Here is a 20,112-nt window from a genome sequence, read left to right as displayed (position 1 = left end):
CTTTGCTCCAAGGAATTTCACTGCACTGAATGGCAATAAAAAAAAATGTGGTTCTGCTGGAGACCATTTTATCTGCAGATTTTTTCTTAAGAGGGAGAGTTGTCAAGACCACAGTTCACCTCCCAGAGTAGGTGTGAAATGGGTTACAAAGTATTGGAACACCCTGGCCCTTGATCTGAGTGAAAGTTTGTCTCCAAGTGTAAGTTCTCAAGGCACTCTGTCTTCAAGTTTGGTTTGCATGCATTCTGTTTCCATGCAGTTGAGATATAAAAGTGCGCTGACAGCTCCTTGAGGCTCAGCTCACATGCTGTCCCCTGCTGCTCCTCACCCTCCTCTGTTCTCTCACTTCCAGTCTTAGGTACATCATATCCTGCACTTGAGCTCTCTTTGAAGTACTTCTGTCAGCCCCTTGGGCTCTCAGTTCTGTTGCTGATTGTCAAGGAATAAATTCCTAGAGTTTTTTTGTTGTTGTTGTTATGTTTTTTTTTTGTTTTTTTTTTTTTTTTTGAGAGACAGAGAGAAAGAGGGAGGGAGGGAGAGAAAGAAGTGGGCTCACCCGATGCTGGACTTGAGCTTACCCAATTTGAGACTTGAACTCATGAACTGTGAGATCATGACCTGAGCAAAGTCAGATGCCTAACCTACTGAGCCACCCAGGTACCCCTACCAAGGAATAATTCCAAATGTAATTTCCTCAGCTAGATGACAACAAAAGCACCTTGTTACATGGGTCCTGTGCATTTAGCTGCTGACAGATCAGGGAGGAGCATGGTGCAAGGTACGATGTTCAAGGATGCCAGATGTTAACTATGACTGACATCCTTTATTATCTATAGGACACATATCTTTGGGGATATCCCAAAACAGGGAACACTTATGGGTATTGTTGATCTAGCAAAACAAGCTGGTAGGAGTCAGAAGTCTAAGTCTGTATGGTAAATGTTAGTTTCACCTCTTGTGCAACTAGTTTTTGAAGACTGTATGAAGCATGCAATATACTTTTTAAAATTTTTAAAAATTTATATTTTAATTTACATCCAAGTTAGTTAGCATGTAGTGCAACAATGATTTCAGGAGTAGATTCCTTAATGCCCCTTACCCATTTAGCCCATCCCCCCTCCCACAACCCCTCCAGCAACCCTCAGTTTGTTCTCCATTTTTATGAGTCTCTTTTGTTTTGTTCCCCTCCCTGTTTTTATATTATTTTTGTTTCCCTTCCCTCATGTTCATCTGTTTTGTCTCTTAAAGTTCTCATAAGAGTGAAGTCACATGATTTTTGTCTTTCTCTGACTAATTTCACTTAGCATAATACCCTCCAGTTCCATCCACGTAGTTGCAGATGGCAAGATTTCATTCTTTTTGATTGCTGAGTAATACTCCATTGTATATATATCCCCGTCTTCTTTATCCATTCATCCATCGATGGACATTTGGGCTCTTTCCATACTTTGGCTATTGTTGATAGTGCTGCTATAAACACTGGGGTGCATGTGTCCCTTCGAAACAGCACACCTGTATCCCGTGGATAAATGCCTAGTACTGCAACTGCTGGGTCGTAGGGTAGTTCCATTTTTAGTTTTTTGAGGAACCTCCATACTGTTTTCCAGAGTGAATGCACCAGCTTGCATTCCCAAGTTAACACACCTTTTATACATGTTTTGAAAGTTACCTGTCAGCGCTCTATGCCCATTTGTTGGGTTCTCCCTGTGCCTGTGAAACTGTGCATACTACTGCATCACTGCAGTTCTCTCTGCTTCTCATCCTCCTGTCAGGACCCTAGCTGGAAGTAGTCAAATTAGGGTCTGATCCTTTTATTGGCTTTTCCAGAAACACTGCATTCCTACTTCCACACCTTGGCTTCGATCCAATCAGAAATTTTGCTTTTGTTGGATAGGCTGTTATTCCGCTATCTTTGTCTAGCCTCATCCCTCTGGAAGCCATTTATCATGCTGACCATCCACTCCTTTTTGGTAGGGATCCTCATGAACTGAGCTGACAGAATCTTTTAATTCCAAACTGAAGGAAAGTAATTTTACCCAATTTAAGCAAAGTCTGTAATGCTTATTTTTTTGCAAGTATATCACATTATGTAAAATTTGTACTGAAAAGGGGCAGCTGCCTGGCTCAGTTGTTTGATCTCAGGGGTTGTAAGTTTAAGCCCCATGTTGAAAGGAAAGAATACTTAAAAATTAGTAGTGGGGGCGCCTGGTGGCTCAGTTGGTTAAACATTCGACTTCAGCTTGGGTCATGATCACTTGGTTCATGAATTCAAGCCCCATGTTGGGCTCTGTGCTGACAGACAGCCTGGAGCCTGCTTCGGATTCTGTGTTTCCCTCTTTCTCTCCCCTTACCCTGCTTGCGCTCTTTCTCAAAAAATAAACAAACATTAAAAAAAAGTTAGTAGTGGGGCGCCTGGGTGGCTTGGTCGGTTAAGCGTCCGACTTCGGCTCAGGTCATGATTTCACAGTCCGTGAGTTCGAGCCCCGCGTCGGGCTCTGTGCTGACAGCTCAGAGCCTGGAGCCTGCTTCGGATTCTGTGTCTCCCTCTCTCTCTTCCCCTCCCCTGTTCATGCTCTGTCTCTCTCTGTATCAAAAATAAATAAACGTTAAAAAAATTTTAAAAAAAGTTAGTACTGAAAAAATTTAGTGTAGTTTTTCTTTGTCTAAATTCCATGTTGTATTGGGAAAGAAGGGCAGACACAGGGTCACTTTGGGAGAGTTGAACTGAATCACTGAATTTAAATACCACAAGGTGGCACACTTTTCCCATTTAAAAGTAACTGCACTCAAGAACTCCCCAATATAAATAAGCTATAAAATAACTTTAAGTTTTTTGCAATGCTACTTGGAAATCACTGCTAAATGGTTTAAAGATGTAGTGGTGAAGTCAGTTTAAGAAATGGTTAAGGAGAGGGGTGCCTGGGTGGCTCCATTCTGTGCTGACAGCTCAGAGCCTAAAGCCTGCTTTGGATTCTGTGTCTCTCTCTCTGCCCCTCCCCTGCTCATGCTCTGTCTCTCTCTCTCTCTCAAAAATAAACATTTTAAAAAATTAAAAAAAATGGTTAAGGAGAACTAGGAGTTAAAAGTACATAGGAATGGGGTCTAAAGTAATTCATGCAGGAAGGTCTCTAACATTTCCTTGTCTGGTGGGCCCATATGGAGATGTCATTGATTTGAGGAATGTCCATAGTTAAATCTTTTATTTTTCCTGAATTTTTGTTACATTTTGTGTAATGTGGGATGGATTAACTCCACTAATGATTTCCTATCATGCAAATGTAAAATATTTCATTTCCTTACATGTGTCCACACCAGGTATGTGAGATGTAGGTACAGGAAGGAAGGAGTAAAATGTAATGAGGAGGAATGAGGGAGATAAAAACACTGGTGTTGAGGAAAGGTGGGATAAGTCATAAGCAGGCTGGGCCTGGGAACTCCATGCTTCAGGTGTGGGCAAAGTAGTATGAGGGCAGAGCAGAGGGCCCTGCCAGGTTCTGCTGTGATCTGGCACAAAGTTATCCCCATCCCACTTAGGCCAGCAAGCAGGATCTTTCTCCTTAATGCACATTACCTCCCATAACCTGCACTGTCCAGGAAAGCCATGGCAATCTGCAGAGACAGAGAGAGAGAGAGAGAGAGAGAGAGAGAGAGAGAGAGAGAGAGAGCGCACACATGCACACAGGGGAGGAGCAAAGTGAGAGGGAGGGAATCCCAAGCAGGCTCCACTCTGTCAAAGCAGAGCCCCAGGTGGGGCTCAGTCTCATGAACTGAACCGTGAGATCATGACCTGAACAGAAACCAAGAGTTGGAAGCTTAACCCACTGAGCCACCCAGGCGTTCCTGAACCATTGCTCTTTATTTAAATTGCTATTGTAATTTGAATGACAGCAAAGGGAATGTCATGGCATTGTTTTTCATCTGTGAGGACCTAGTCAAAGGGAGGAACAGTCTGTACAGTGGTGATACTGAGTATCATTTAAGTGAGGGTCTTAACCTAATAGTGGCACATTTATTGACCATCTATGTGTCTCACACTAGACTTAAGCTCTGTACGTAGCTGCTGCACAAAGGCAAATTTTGGCTTGATAATAGCGCTTATTGTGACATATTCTTCACACTTCATGGGCTCTTGCTCACAACACAGAAGAGTTAGTGGTGGTATTATCTCCATCCTAGATTAGAAAACAGGTTCAGAAGGGGGCTTGGATTGAGTCTCAGGTCTGTCTTACTCTAGAGCCCATGTTCACACCACTGCAGGGTGAACCTCAGAGTTCAAAGAAGAGTCTTTCACCAGAAGATTCAAGTCTGTGCTATACCATCTGCTAATAAATGAGGGGAACCTCTCAGGAAAAAGTTACACTGTTTTACTTCTGTTTTCTTACCTTGGCAAGGATCTGATGGATTTCTGGCAGAATCTTAACTGACATTTTAAAGTATAAACACTGTAAAGTTTAAGATGATTTTTATTGAAGATTCACCTTAACATTATTACAAATACAATAAAAGGGTTTTTTTTTTTTTGGTAAAAAAATTTCCTGGAATTATAGTTGTACAGTAAAACAAAGAAATACATAAATATGAAGGTCATTTTCCAAGTATTAGAACAATACTAATGGAATCACTTCCATAACAATTTTTTTTTCGGTAAATATTTACATGATCACCCACAAGTATACCAACTTCCAGAATAAGACATATTTCCAAAAAACAATCAAACAATATATCCAAAGTCTTTCTCTGCATGGGATTTGGTCAATGAATATCAGCAAGAGAATTTTGTTTTATATATATATATATATATATATATATATATATATATATATACATATATATATATATATAAGATGAACATAAACACTTGTAAATGCAGACTATACTGTCTGTGTAAATAAAAAATTTTGCCAGCTTTGTCATATAGGGAGTAGCTAGAGACCACTCACATGATTAAAATATACTGTGTATATATTATCTTACGAAAAATCACATATAAGGTAATAATAAGGCCTTTGTTTCCAGAGTAGTCTTAAAATAAGGTTAACAGGCTTAATTTCATCCTTTATATTTTTAGAGTTCATATTCTTAAACATCTTGGCTATTAAAATTATGCATAGTACCTAAGCCAACACAGAAAGTGGCATTAACAATTTCAGTTACAGTACTTGACTATATTCACATGACGTACCATCTAAGAATTGACCAAGTATAATTTCTGAACTGTCCCAGTTTGACCTGTTAAAACAAAATGCAACCCCATCATATGAGCCCAGTTTCTTTCAAGCATATTATAAAAGTCTTAGGAAGCCTAACAGTTCAGAGTACTTAAATGAAGTATTTTTTTAATTTTTAATTTTTTTAAATGAAGTATTTAATACTGTCAGCTTGAGCTTGCAAAGTGGTCTAGTTGGCATGGAAATCTCAGTCTAAAATTACTTCTGGATGTTTTATGTTTTGGTTGGTGGTTCGTTGAGGATTTGTTTTCTTTCTAGAAACAAATGGGCTAAGGTGGTGGATCTTGATGGCTCACAGTTTTCATGAAAAGCAAAACAAAACAGAAGAATCTAGTTTGGATAACATTACTCTCATGGTATTTCCTGGAATGGGATGATGGACTTCAGGATTTTTGGTCAAGACTTTCTCAGATTTTAAGTACTAATCCATATTGGTTGCTTGTATATGGAAGCCTTCAACACCACAAAGGGGAGTCAACCATCAGAATGCAAACTGATGGCCCAGGGCTGCTCTGCCTGCCCCCTTCACATCCGCTCTGGTCTCAGTTACCAGCTCAAGTCATGGGAAGTGGGCTCCTGACCAGCTTCTGTACTTCCCCCAAACAAGGTATTTAAGATTTCTGTATCTAACCACAAATATATAGCTTTAATATGCCATTATGTTTCTCTAGGATAGGATTAGAAAGACAAGGTTATATATCTGCAAATTCTCTAAGACTGGGTGATTTGAAATTTGATTTTAATATTAAAAATCAATTTATTAAAATCTATTTTTTCAAATACAATTTTCTAAACTCCAAATGGAACCAAAAGTGCACTTGGTATTTAAAAGGCAATTTTTTTTTTCAGTAGTTACATGGTTACATGTTCTAAGAAAAACCAGAAAAGTAAGGCAGACACTTAAGTGAACTTTAACAAATATTTTCAGAGGACTGTAATGAAATGTGATTGCAAAGTATCCCAATGCAACACAAACTAATATGAATCCAGACTTGCACTGATTTTTCCCTAATCAATTTTTCTATTTATTAAAATGATTTCTGGGGTGCCTGGGTGGCTCATTCGGTTAAGTGTCGGACTCTTGACTTCGGCTCAGGTCATTGTCTCACAGTTTGTGAGTTCGAGCCCCTATGAGTTTGAGCCCCTGCATCTGGCTGTGTGCTGACAGTGCAGAGCCTGCTCTCTTTCTCTCCCTTTCTTTCTGCCCCTCCCCTACTTGCGCAGTACATGTGTGTGCGCGAGTGCACACACTCTCTCTCAAAAATAAACATTAAAAAATAAAATGATTTTCTGCTACATAAGTCAAGATGTATCTGGTGGCTGCTAAAATTATAAAGCCATGATATTTATACATTTCAAGATTTCCACATTTTGTTTTTAAAAAATAATTCTGTATCATTTTAAATACTGGGAGTCAGTCTTGTATAAAGGTATCAGGCTGAGTGCAGGCAAGATGGACAATGCCTGGATTACAGCATGTTTTACCTATCTGAAGAATGTCTTCCCTGAACCTTGCTTACAATCTATAGTTATTTTCAAAACTGCAAAATTATTTGCATTAGTGCCAATGAAAAATATAGTCTAGAAATAATATTTTGAAAATAGAAAAATATGTTTTTAATACATCATAAATATCTCCAACACTACCTTCTTATCTCTGTTAAATACTTTGACACCCCCCCACCCCCGCAACACCCCCGTAATATATAATGGACGGATCAACTCACTTGTTAATCACAGAGAGCAAGCAAGTCTTTACCACTTCAGCTAACATTTTCCTTGGTTAGACTAAAATGTTCAGGTCACATTTTTTCCTTTCAAAACAAAACAACAAAAGTATTAGTAACGACTCAGAAAACCTTATCTCTCAACATTCAAAATATTCTAAAATGGAATTTAACCTTTTAAAAAATATCTAGGTGCAACAGTAGTACTGGATTAATTTGAAATACCTAATCCTTGAATTGTTAAAAAACCGAAAACTGTAACATGAACTACTCAAATTTTTCTAAACCTTTAAATTTTGGTATTGAAATATTTTAATATATTTTCCCTTTACTTTGCCAAAACAAAAATACCTAGACCAAAATTATTCAAACATACCACATTTTTTTTGGCATGGTTTTGAAAGTAAGGACTGGGAATTACTGGTTCTAAAGAATCTACATTTTTCTGCAGTGACTGAATGATTCCAAGAAAATTAAAACTCGTCATGTAAGACCAGAAAAACTCTTCCCACCTGATAAAAAGATGATCTATCTTTCGAGCTTGTTAAACTGGATCCAGATCAGATAATACTTGAAAAGCTGCATTGGATTATGTTATATTTTATTGTCTCAAAACAACAACTGTTATAGTAAAGGAAAAAACACACTATCCTATCGTGGGGAGTTAAAATAGAAAATCACGAGTCTATGTCAGTAACGTCAAGCAGCTGTCCCCCGTCTTATCTGCCACCTCCTTGGAACAATTTTCAGTTTCAGATAAGTCTGAACTTACACAGAAAAGGCTGCTTGGCTTTTGATGCTAAGGTTTTTCTCCTGTTCTGAATTTTGACTCCTGAAACCAGCAGATATTATTCAGTGAATAATAGAACAGCTCTTAAGGTGCCTCATGGGAACCTACCGTATTGAATATTAAGCTTAGCTTGAATCTCATATATAGTGCTAGCGGGAGTTGTGCAGCTCATCTAACATTAACAAGTAACAATGCATGCTGCATAATAATGGCGTTACACTCATTCACACATCTCAGACTTAAACACGCTTATTCCACTTGTGACGGATACGTTTAGACTTAAGCATTCTCCACGCTTTGACTGTAGTATAGCATTTCCCCGAAGGATGAACACCCAAACTTTCTATCAATTATTTAACTAAGAAGAGTTAATAAACCTAGTACAATACCATAGGTAGTATATAATATTATGGAAGATACCCTTAAGAGATTGTAACTATCTTGACAGAATTTATAGGGTTCAAGACATTCACTTACTATCTCCCAAACATTAAAATTAAATAATTAGAGCCCAAACCTGTTGAGCACCTACCTCTACTACAGGTTTTACACTTCAGGACTGAGCTATACTCAGACGTATAATGTTGTTTTCCCCACCTGGCTGTTTCAAAAGAAAGAGCAGGCTTTCATTATCATGTGCAGTGACCACAGAAGCTGTGTGCCTCTAAACACACGTGGCACAGCACCTGGATACTACTGTTCTGATGTTCCCTTTTGGTGGGTGGGACAGGATGGTGGCACACACTTTCACAGAAGGAATCAGTGTTGGCTTTCCTCTTGATAGAGGAACGTGCTTCATGTTTCAAATATGTTCATTTTCTCATAAATGCTTGAATGAAGTGCCTTGACAGCTTGATTGCCCATGTCTCAAACCCCCAGGGAAGAAGCTTCAGTTCACCAGCTTGACTTCTAGCGTTTGATCACAACTTGTTCATAAGCTCCAGACCCCACCCTACAACCAGAGGAAGAAAAAAAAACCCTTCAAAATCTTGAACTGTAATGTTTGAAATTGTTCTAATTAACCTTGCACTCAAAGAGTTAGGTGCATTAGGCATTTTCTACTAGATTTGATTTCCACAAGGTTTAAAGATATCACAGATAGAAAACACTCGAAATATTAAATGTTTAGGATTAGTACACTGGATTAGTCTAGACACACCTTATTCCTACAATAATCTAGTACTGTTCCTAAATCTTGACCTGTGGCAAGAAAACTTTTCTTTAAACATGTTTATACATAAATCCTAAAATCAGTCTTATCCTAGGGCATATACTGACTGGCAATTTACCCAGGCCTTGCAGAGTTATGGGTGATAGTTTTTAGTTGCAATTATAGTGTGATGTCTTTTTTGTTTGTTTTATTTATTTATTTTGTGAGAGACAGCACAAGTTTGGGAGGGGCAGAGAGAGAGAGAGAGAGAGAGAGAGAGGGAGAGGGAGAGAGAGAATCCCAAGCAGGCTCTACACTGTCAGTGCAGAGCCCCATGTGGGGCTTGAACCCATGAACTGTGAGATCATGACCTGAGCTGACGCTTGGACGCGCAACTGAGCCACTCAGGCACCCCTACAGTGTGAGGTCTTAATGCATCTTCCTGGAAAGTGTGAGAATTTTTTTAGTCAACATGCCAATGTTTTTATATGTAGTCAGTAATGTAAATTATACCCGTGTAATACAGATTTGAAGTGAAGTGATCTTGAAGAGAGGTTTATTTCTTCACTAGCTTGGTTTGGCAGGCTGCTGGTTGTCCCTCTGACTCTATCATCTCCTTCTTCACAGTTTCAGCTGGCAACAGGCTGTCCAGGCTGCTCAGCTAGAGGCCACATTTCCTAAATGCCTTGTTGATAGGTGTTGCCATGTGACTGTTTCATGCCATGGAACATGAATGGGGATGTGTCAACTTTGTCTCACTTGCTTAAAGAGCAATTGCTTGCCTTGGACTGGTAGCAATCCAAGTTTGACAACAGGTAGGGAGGATGGTGAAGGGCAAAATGGAGGGCACTTGCATCCAGGAATCACCTTTTACGGCAAAACTCTCTGTCCTAACAGCCTGGCCACTGTATTTTCGTTATACGTATCTGTGATAGCAGCTTTGCCGCAAAGCTGCTCTGCCTTGATATTCCAGGTGCTAACTGACCTCTATCAATAAAATATGGAGAATACTAAAAATTTAAAATTAGCAAACTCTGTGAATAAAACAGGTGTTTAAATGAAGTAATGGCCTCATCAACAGAAGGTTTGTTACTGCTGATGTACCCAGAACCTTGGCCCTATGTTATAATGGAACACACATGTTCCCTCTATTGTTTCTTCATCTGGGAGGATACAGGTTTTCTACAAGTCTGTAAAAGCACAGTGTCTTTTTGATGGTCGCTGGATTTATTTTTAGATGAGGATTTTTGACCCCTCGAGCAATCAGGCAGGGAGCTGAGTGGTGGTGTCGCATGGAGGGGAGAGTATTACTGCTTTCAGTTTTCACCAGTACCTATCTCCTCATGTGTCAGGATGCCAGGGGCCACACAACCTGACATTTCACTCTGAGAATTCCAGAGACCAGTAAGACTAAAAGCAAACAACATGGTTGGTCTCTTCCCATAATGAAATTTTAAAAGGAAATCCTAAAAAAGTGGGAGTAATGCAGTGGTTACCAGGCCACTGTGTACTGACTTGAATTCTCAGTTGACTGCTTAGAGGCTCCTGTTCTTACAGATTCATTCTGCAGAAGAAACAGGAACATCCTTAACGGAACACCAGTGAACACCCATTCACAATTACAGATATTGGAATTTGAAGGAGTCTTGGTGAGCCCCACTGCACCCTGGCTGTTAGATGCCCTAAAACTGTTCTACTCTGGCAATAATGTAGTAATAGGAACCAGACTTTCCCTCCTGTTGTAAATAGCTATAATATTTTATAGAACATATAAAACAACAGTTCATATCCTGGACAACAAGCAGCACAGGAATGGTCCTGAGAGAAGGGAAATCAATGAAGAAAAGTCTAAGACAGTTTCCTTCAGGGTCCTCCCAGCCTTCACTGCAGGAAGACAGAACCCAAACATAGCCAGGTGGTATGTATGTATGTATGTATGTATGTATGTATGTATGTATTTATTTATTAGTTTCTAAGCAGGCTCCATGCTCAGTGTAGAGCCCAATGTGGAGCTTGAACTCACAACCCTGAGGTCAAGATCTGAGCTGAGATCGAGAGTCGGACGCTTAACCAACTAAGCCATCCGGGTGCCCCAGCCAGGTGGTCTTTCTGAGTGTGGGAGTGACAGGTCAGAGCATAGGGAGGCTGTGGGCTGGAATTTGTGGGTTAGGATAACAGAAGGAGGGGTAGGGGAAAATAATGGCTGGAGAATTTCCAAATTTGATGACAACTATAAACCCACAGACCCAAGAAGCTCAATGAACCCCAAGCGGAATAAACACAAAGAAAAACCCAGGCACACCATAACCAAATTGCTAAGAACCAGTGATAAAATCTTAAAAAAGTAGCCAGAGATGAAAAAAAAAAATCACATAGAAGAATAAAAACCGAAATGAAAGCAGACTTTTTTGTCAGAAACTATTGTCTCAAAGGCAAGCAAGGAGCAGCGTATGTGCAAGCACTCCCAGGCCGGTTGGGCTGTGTCCACTAGACTTTTTAAAAATTTTTTTTTTCAACGTTTATTTATTTTTTGGGGGGACAGAGAGAGACAGAGCATGAACGGGGGAGGGGCAGAGAGAGAGGGAGACACAGAATCGGAAACAGGCTCCAGGCTCCGAGCCATCAGCCCAGAGCCTGACGCGGGGCTCGAATTCACGGACCGCGAGATTGTGACCTGGCTGAAGTCGGACGCTTAACCGACTGCGCCACCCAGGCGCCCCGTCCACTAGACTTTAAGTGTATGACTGGGGATACTGATCTTCCAAGTCTCTACTACTCTGCTCTGTTCTCTTCATTTTCATGGGTTCACTTTCTTAACCACATATGGTTCGTGTGCCTCTTCAGTGCCTGAGTAAATGACTCTAGTTTCATCTTGTGCTGCCAGTTTCTCTCTCAGAATAGATCTAATGCTAACACATTAGTTTCTCTGAGACACACCAGCTAGTTATGGAGAGTCTATGTGCACAGGTATTGTGCTGGACACTGCAAATAGCTCGATCTCAATAATCCTGCGAGAGAGACCTTTAATTAGTGTATATGGAGTACTGCATGCCAGATTATGTTTTAGTCACTTACATGTCTTACCTCACTTAACTTAGGCCTTGTAACTCTTACGAGGTGGGTTCTGTTATTGTCACTATTTCATAGGTGAGGAGACAGCAGAGAAGTGAAGTAACTTATCAAAGATGCATGGCTGATACGCAGGAGGGCTTGGGACTGAACCCATGTAGCCCAACTCCAGAGCCTGTGTTGTTAACCCCAGTGATAATGGTTGTCTTTTTGGTGGTAAGTAAGAGATATAACTTGTCAGGATCATAGCTAAACTAAGCTAAGCTGGGTCATGATGGTTAAGCCAGGAATGAAATCCATGTCAGACTGCATGGCCCATTCTCTTCACCACGATACACTGTCTCTAACATTCCTCAGGCTTTCAGTGGCATGTAACATTAATCATCTACTTCAACCCCTAATTATCATTTTAGGCTTTCATGCATTAGGTGATGATTATTCTTTTTTTTTTAATGTAGATTAAAACAATTTTTTTTAAAAAATTGACATCCAAATTAGTTAGCATATAGGGCAACAGTGATTTCAGGAGTAGATTCCTTAATGCCCCTTACCCACTTTTAGCCCATCCCCCCTCCCACAACCTCTCCAGTAACCTTCTGTTTCTTCTCCATGTTTCAGAGTCTCTTATGTTTTGTTCCCCTCCCTGTTTTTATATTGTTTTTGTTTCCCTTCCCTTATGTTAGGTGATGATTATTCTAACATTCATTTGGAAAAGGAGTGGGAGCCAGAATTCTAAATGCCTTCAGAGCCTAGGTTCTAGATTATTTCTTAAACAGAAAATTAACCTTCTTTCCTCTTAATAACAAATAAACAGCTAGCATATACTGAGAGCCTTCTGTGTATTAAGCACTACGCTAAGTATTTTACATAAGTTATCTAATTTAATCAGTAAAATCCTATCAACTAGGCATTATTGGTCACTCCCATTTTTCAGGTGAGGAGAGTAAGGCTGACAGAGGTTAATAGTATCAGTGAAGTCAATAGGGGAGGGACTCTGACTTGGACCCTGAGCAGTCTGAAATGAGAGTACAGATAGCTGTTGCTTTTGAACATTCACTATTTTGGTTCCTTTTGGTTGGAACTTCTATTGTTTGCTGTTCCTGTACCTAAATTAATAAACACTAGAGCTTACTGAGTATATTAGGTCATTTGCTCTTTACAACAATCCCATGATTATCCCTGCTTTTCAATGGAGGTAACTAAAGTTCCATTGAAGTTAAATGATTTCTGAGGCCCCAAGTGGTCTGGCTCAGATATGAACTCAAGTCTCTTTAACTCAAAACACATGGTCTCTCTACCATATAATATTACTGTCTTCATAAATGTCATTTTCTACCTGTTCCTTGCTACTAGTCTCTCCTTGTTCCAACCTCCCCACCCCCATCAAATTATGGCCACTTAGTTTTCTAACATGCCAGTATCATACATCATTTTCCTGCCAAAGAATGACCAAACTGTGCACATGACAGAAAAGGATACATTCTTTGTTATGGCAACAGAGGCTGTTTATAACCTGGCTTTGAGATTCCTACCAACTTCATGTCCCACAGGCAGCCTTCACATGCCCCCTCCTCAGAGTACCTGTTCACTGGCAACTCCCAAAGTAGGTTATATTATTCATAAGCCAGTAAGGTATGGCCGTTAGGTACAACGAATGTGCTCTGGGCTCAAAGAAACAGGAGTCTGAATCTTGGTTTTATCAGTTATTAGTTTTAAGGCCTTGGGCAAATTATTTAACCTCTTTGTTTTGTCTTTTTAAAGACTAATAATAGTACATCATGAGTACTGAAAGAGATAATGTAAGAACTGAATGAAGCATATATATGTGCCTAGCACATATGAGTAAATGCTCAGTGTTATTAATAATTATTATATATTTACTATTATATAATTAGATATTATAACCGTTACGCCTATACATTCATTCTCTTTGAATCTACTACCAGGAATATCTGTCTTCCTCACATCTACCTGTTAACCCCCCACACTTACTTTTAATTCTTCCCAACTCTCTCTTCAGGTGTCAAATTTCTAGTAAGTTTTCTCTGAGTGAGGTCCCATCTCTATTCTCTCAGAGTCTCCTCTACTTCTCTATATTATAGTACTTATTACACTACTATAAATTTTAGTTTGTCTATCTCACCTGCTAGAAAGAGTCAGATAATAAATATTTTAGGCTTGGTGAGCCATTATGGTCTCTATTATACTATTCAATTCTGCTGCTGTAGCATCAAGGCAGCCATAGATAATACATAAACAAGAGTTGCTGTATTCTAAAAAAAATATTTTTTACAAAAACAGGTAGTGGGCCAATTTGGCTCACAGGCTGTAATTTCCCAACCCCATATGCTAGACACATAGGCTAGCTGAGGGTGAACTGGGTCTTTCTATCTTGCATCCTTACCCACGACTTGGCCCAATAAATAGCTACTGAATTTAATGAGTGGATAACTCAGTGAGAGTTAATGAAAACTATAAATTGCATTTACATCCTCTATAAACCCTAGTTCAAATTAACTACTTCCTCATGGCCTCTTTATATGTCTCTCTCTTACCTACCTATCACAACTGATTGCAGTTAGTTGCTGATGTAGGTTCTCTGCTATATCCTTTGTAACTTTTGGACTCTGCAACGTGCTGGACATGGAGGAGGAACTCAATAAAAGCAGTATTGGTGGAACAAATGAATTAGAAATTCCTTCAGGTTTTGAGCATTAGAGAACAAAATAACTGTCTTGGACACAGGGGCTCCCCAGTACAACTGTGACTTATTCTGGAACTCTAAATAAATATTACATGGAAATACTGAGTATAAGGGATGCACATAAGGTCAGGGGTCAGAATTCCTTAACTGTCCCAAGCCATCTGTGCTCAGTACTATTTGCTGCAGTACTGGAAATCAGAAGTAAGTCTGGCAGATGCCTTTTCTTCATCTGAATCTGAATAACTACCAGAATGATGTTTGGTATTCTGAACTTTTCTTAGTATGTATGTTAGACTCTTGTAGGGTGGAGAAAGGGGAGTACAAAAAAGGTTAGTACCAAGTGTATGCTGGTGAGTGGTCATGTAACTGCTCATAACAGACAAGATCACTGACTGAAATGTAATTTTGCTTTGCTCTTTTTAAAATATCAGACTAAGAACTCTTTTCTAAACATCCTTTTTCATTGCATCTTGCCCAATGCTCTTCTGGTCCTCTACTAATGTGTTCTAAAAACACATTTAAGAAAACCAACAGATAAAACTTATTAAATATAATTTCAAACATATTCAAGATAAGGAAAGCTAAGAGCTGTAATTCTTCTCATGGATGCATTATATGTATTTTCTAGCCTCAGTCTAATACAAACTTTGTAACTTTCACCTTCTACTCAAGAACATATTCTTTATTTAATACGATGCTATCTGGACCACGTACCTATTTGGAAGATGATGGCTGCCGAAGGTCGTACTTCCCCCGGGACCCACAAATAACCTCAGTCCTTCTTCTGCAATTCACATTAAAATATTTGTTATAGGCACATGTATTACATTATTGTCAAATGATATTCCTATATTAAATTCATAATTTACATTTAAGTTTTATTAAATACATTTTTATTTTTAGATTTTATTTTTAAGTAATTTCTACACCCAACATGGGGTTTGAGCTCACAACTCAGAGAGCAAGAATTGCACACTGTACTGACTGAACCAGCCCCAAGAAATAAACTTTTAGAAAGCTACACATATATTTTAAAAACAGGCAATTTAAAAGATATGCTTTTTTTTTTTTTTAAGTAGGCTCCATGTCCAATGTGGGGTTTAAACTCACAAACCTGAGATCAAGAGTCACATGCTGTACTGAGTCAGCCAGGCGCCCCTAAAAGATATCCAATAGTTATTTCTCATTAACTTCCCTAAAGTTGTTTTTCTTTAAAACTGAGTAAAAAAGATTTCTCTTCCTACAAATTTCCATAAGTAAGGTTTAATTACTTCTCTTTACAACCAGTTACATAATGAAACTAAGTCCATTGCTAACTGTGCTAACTGCTCTCTATTCATGCCGGTGTGAATAATTATACCTTTCAAATTGGTGGCATGTAAATTTTGCCTCAGTGAAAATGCTGAGGAGGGAATAAAGGATTCTGTGATTCACTATCATCTCAAGATCACTATCCAACCCTGCAAATTACACAGTTGTTGTGTCCAGTTATGATAAAGCAGATACAGACATCTGCTGTAAGGTACATAAACATGGTAGACGTTGATGCATACACAATAAAAGGCTTCTTTAAAATTGGATGTTTTGCCCTTTCACGAAGATGGCGCCGAAGGCGAAGAAGGAAGCCCCTGCCCCTCCCAAAGCCGAAGCCAAAGCAAAGGCTTTGAAGGCCAAGAAAGCAGTGCTGAAAGGCATCCACAGTCATAAAAAAAAGAAGATCCGTACGTCACCTACATTCCGAGGGCCCAAGACACTGCGTCTCCGAAGACAGCCCAAATAGCCTTGAAAGAGCGCCCCCAGGAGAAACAAGCTTGACCACTATGCCATCATCAAGTTCCCCCTGACTACAGAGTCGGCCATGAAGAAAATAGAAGACAACAACACTCTTGTGTTCATTGTGGATGTCAAGGCCAGCAAGCACCAGATCAAACAGGCCGTGAAGAAACTCTATGACATTGATGTGGCCAAGGTCAACACTCTAATCAGGCCCGATGGAGAAAAGAAAGCATATGTTCGACTGGCTCCTGACTATGATGCTTTGGATGTTGCCAACAAAATTGGGATCATCTAAACTGAGTCCAGATGGCTAAATCTAAATATAAATTTTTTCAACAACAACAACAAAAAAATAAAAATAAAAAAATAAAATAAAATAAAATTGGATGTTTTTAGGGGCATCTGAGGGGGGGGTTAAGTCAGTTCAGCATCTTTTTTTTTTTTTAATTTTTTTTAATGTATATTTATTTTTGAGAGAGAGACAGAACGCGAGTGGGTTAGGGGCAGAGAGAGAGGGAGACACAGAAGCAGAAGCAGGCTCCGGGCTCTGAGCTGTCAGCACAGAGCCTGATGTGGGGCTCGAACTCACGAGCTGTGAGATCATGACCTGAGCTGAAGTTGGACGCTCAACTGACTGAGCCACCCAGGCGCCCCAGCATCTGACTACTGATCTCAGTTCAGGTCTTGATCTCAGGGTGATGAGTTCAAGCCCCACGCTGGGCATGCAGCCTATTTAATCCACACACCTTCTGCACTGGAATCTAGGCTGAAGTCTTGACTCTGCAGTATTTTCTCTACAATATCATCTGCATCCACTCTGGTGTCATCAACTCGCTTCAGCTGAGATTCTACAGAATCTTGCTTCACTGGGCATCTTTGAAAATAATTAAAAAAAAATTTTCCCTTGTTTTTATTATGTTATGAGAACAAAGTTGTTTTTTTCCTCTCCATTTAAACAGAGACTGGAAAAATACCTGTTGAACGGTTCTGAAGCGGTATCTTCTTTGCCAGATGTATCAAGATTTGGTTCAACTATTTTTTGCTCAATTTCATCACAGGGCTCTAGAATACTTTCAATTCCTGTTGATGTGCTTCCCACTGAGGTATTTCTCCTGTGGCAGAGGTCAGAGAAGCTAGATGACCGGGAGTGGCACGAGCTATACCCTGTTAGAGAAAAATTGCTTTGGGTAAAATACTAACAGCAAACACACTGCACATAAACGTTCTCCCACACCCTGGCAGTTACAAGTAATACTTTAGAACAATAAATATCTAAGGAATTCAACTTCACTGTTAGCCTCTACCTGATACTTTTGACTGCTGGCTTGCATAGCTTGATGTTCTAGAATGTCCACAGGCACCAAGTTCATCTGGAACAGAGGCACTCTTTGCTGAAAGATCTGCAATAAGTCATAACATGATGTTACCATTACTGCCAAGAAGTCAATGGTCAATTTGTATTCTTGTCTGCAGATTTTATTAACTGCTAAGTTGATTATCAAGAAAAATTAGTTGCAAAGTGAAAAGAGACCCTTTTAAATTGGTACAAGGTAAACAACTGCATTGTAGTGAAATCTAAAAAACGTAAATACCATGGTTTATTGAAGAAATATAGTTTTGGGTGCCTGGGAGGCTCAGATGGTTAGGTATCTGACTCTGGACTTTGGCTCAGGTCATGATGTCACGGTTCATAGGACTGAGCCCTGTATTGGGCTCTGTGCTGACAGTGCAGAGCCTGCTTGGGATTCTCGCTCTCACTGCTCTGTCTCAATATAAATAAACTTAAAAAAATATTTTTTTCATAAGATTTAACAGCACTCTTAAATCAAACCATTTCAGGGTGCCTGGGTGGCTGAGTTGGTTAAGTGTCCGACTGCGGACTTCGGCCCAGGTCATGATCTCACAGTGCGTTTGAGCCCCACCTTGGGCTTTGTGCTGACACGTCAGAGCCTGCTTGGGATTCTCTCTCTGTCTCTCTCTCTCTCTTTCTCTCTAAATAAATAAATAAATAAATAAATAAACAAACAAACAAATAAATAAATAAATAAATGTAAAAACAAAAAGCATTTCAGTTTTTATGTTCAGTATTTCTCTAATAAAAATGAGTCAGATGTATTCTTATAAATACTCACAAAATTGTGTGCTCTTTGAGAAAATCCTGCTCTCAAAAATCCATCACAGCAGTAAACTAAAGAGCACGTTGTTACTTTAATATTAGTGTTGCTAGTGTTAGGCTATAATTTGGGCAAATGTCTGTGGTTTAAATCAACACAGCATGCAATGTAGCAGTGAGAATAAAAGTTCTTAAGAATTGATTATAGTATTCAGTTTCCAAGTAAATGTACAAAAAAACAGTGTCAAAGCCATTTCTAGCAGTTCCCTGATAATGTGCATATTCCAGATGCCAATTATGTATTTCCAGAACCAGGTTTCACAGAATGCAAAACTGTGGCCATTTTCAGTAGCATGAACTATTTGAAAACTAGAACTGCTTTTCACTTAGAGGCAAAAGGAAACCAACTGAGTAACACAGCAATTACAGCAGCAGTTCTATAAATGATACTGGATGTTGCTGGACCAAGCAATGCTGCCAAATGAGTAAGCTACTGGAGCAGCCTGGCCCTTCTGCAAAGGTTTCTCACTTCTGGGCAGGCTGTAAGATACAAACTCCAAACCAGCATCCCTAGTCCATTCTATAGTGGTCCTAAATGCACAGCTGATCTATATGAAGATCTAAACCCAAAGAGGTGGTTCATATCAAGAATTATATAGGAACAGGGTGCTTGGATGGCTCAGTTGGTTGAGGTCTGACTTCAGCTTAGGTCATCATCCCACTGTTCTGTGCTGACAGCTCAGAGCCTGGAGCCTGCTTTGGATTCTGTCTCCCTCTTTGTCTGTCCCTCCCCCACTTGTACTCTGTCTCAAAAATAAACAAACATTACAAACATAAAAAAATAAAATCTTAAAAAAATGATATAGGACTGTTTTTTTTCTTATTAAAATATTTTTTTAATGTTTATTTTTGAGAGAAAAAGAGAGACAGCATGCACAGGGGAAGGGCAGAGAGAGAGGGAGACACAGAATCCAAAGCAGGCTCCAGGCTCTGAGCTGTCAGCACAGAGCCCAATGTGAGGCTCGAATGCACGAACTGTGAGATCATGACCTGAGCCGAGGTTGGATGTTTAACCGACTGAGGCACCCAGGCGCCCCCTAGGACTAATTTGTTAATCGCATCACTACACCTTTCTTTTCATTCTTTCAAATAATAACCCTGCTCACATCACATGAGAGAAGAAAGAAAGCTCCTAACTCTTTTTTCTTCAGGCAACTGAACATTTTAGGCTTTTAACTATTGGAGCAGATCTGAGTGTGGCTGGGAGTTTGCCTGGGGAGGTGGCTCTCAAGGTGTGGCCCGGGGCCCGGCAGCATCAGTGTCACCTTGGAACCCAGGAATGCAATTTTCAGGGCTCCAACCCCGATCTACCCAATCAAAAACCTCTGGCTGCAGTGTCAGCAACCTATGGCTTAACAAGCCCACCAGGGGACTCTGATGGACACTCATGTTTGGAACCACCAACAGAGGAGAGTGTTCGGTGGGGGAGAAGCAACACCTGACAGGTGGCTGGCAGAAGTTGCCAGGCACACTCCTGTAGTGTCCTGTTCCATCT

The 20,112-nt window shown here is 39.7% G+C and overlaps 2 protein-coding genes across 7 annotated transcripts in view; one reads left to right on the top strand and one right to left on the bottom strand.

The window, feature by feature from the left end:
• Nucleotides 1–4,445: 4,445 nt before the first annotated feature.
• Nucleotides 4,446–20,112, bottom strand: part of FAM102B (family with sequence similarity 102 member B) — a 94,880-nt gene continuing 79,213 nt past the window's right edge. The window contains exons 7-13 of one of the 6 annotated variants that reach the window (XR_006582826.1): nucleotides 17,749–17,844; nucleotides 17,419–17,608; nucleotides 17,191–17,318; nucleotides 15,383–15,452; nucleotides 8,278–8,697; nucleotides 6,956–7,042; nucleotides 4,446–5,229 (exon numbers count right to left, since the gene is read on the bottom strand). Coding sequence is in view for 1 of the 6 variants with exons in the window: in XM_003990390.6 (XP_003990439.1) it covers nucleotides 8,655–8,697; nucleotides 15,383–15,452; nucleotides 17,191–17,318; nucleotides 17,419–17,608; nucleotides 17,749–17,844 (527 nt within the window). In the remaining 5 variants the exon portion in view is untranslated. Of the gene's footprint in view, nucleotides 8,698–15,382; nucleotides 15,453–17,190; nucleotides 17,319–17,418; nucleotides 17,609–17,748; nucleotides 17,845–20,112 lie in introns of all 6 variants that reach the window. The other 5 variants (XR_006582827.1, XR_006582825.1, XR_006582823.1 and 2 more) reach the window with 5 other exon arrangements.
• Nucleotides 16,247–16,782, top strand: LOC109502516 (60S ribosomal protein L23a-like). The gene is given in 1 exon segment (XM_045033238.1): nucleotides 16,247–16,782. A coding segment is annotated over 1 exon segment (492 nt). The 5' UTR covers nucleotide 16,247; the 3' UTR covers nucleotides 16,740–16,782.

Source organism: Felis catus, chromosome C1, assembly GCF_018350175.1.
Source record: "Felis catus isolate Fca126 chromosome C1, F.catus_Fca126_mat1.0, whole genome shotgun sequence".
Classification (NCBI taxonomy): domain Eukaryota; kingdom Metazoa; phylum Chordata; class Mammalia; order Carnivora; family Felidae; genus Felis; species Felis catus.
This window is presented reverse-complemented; position numbering and strand designations above follow the sequence as displayed.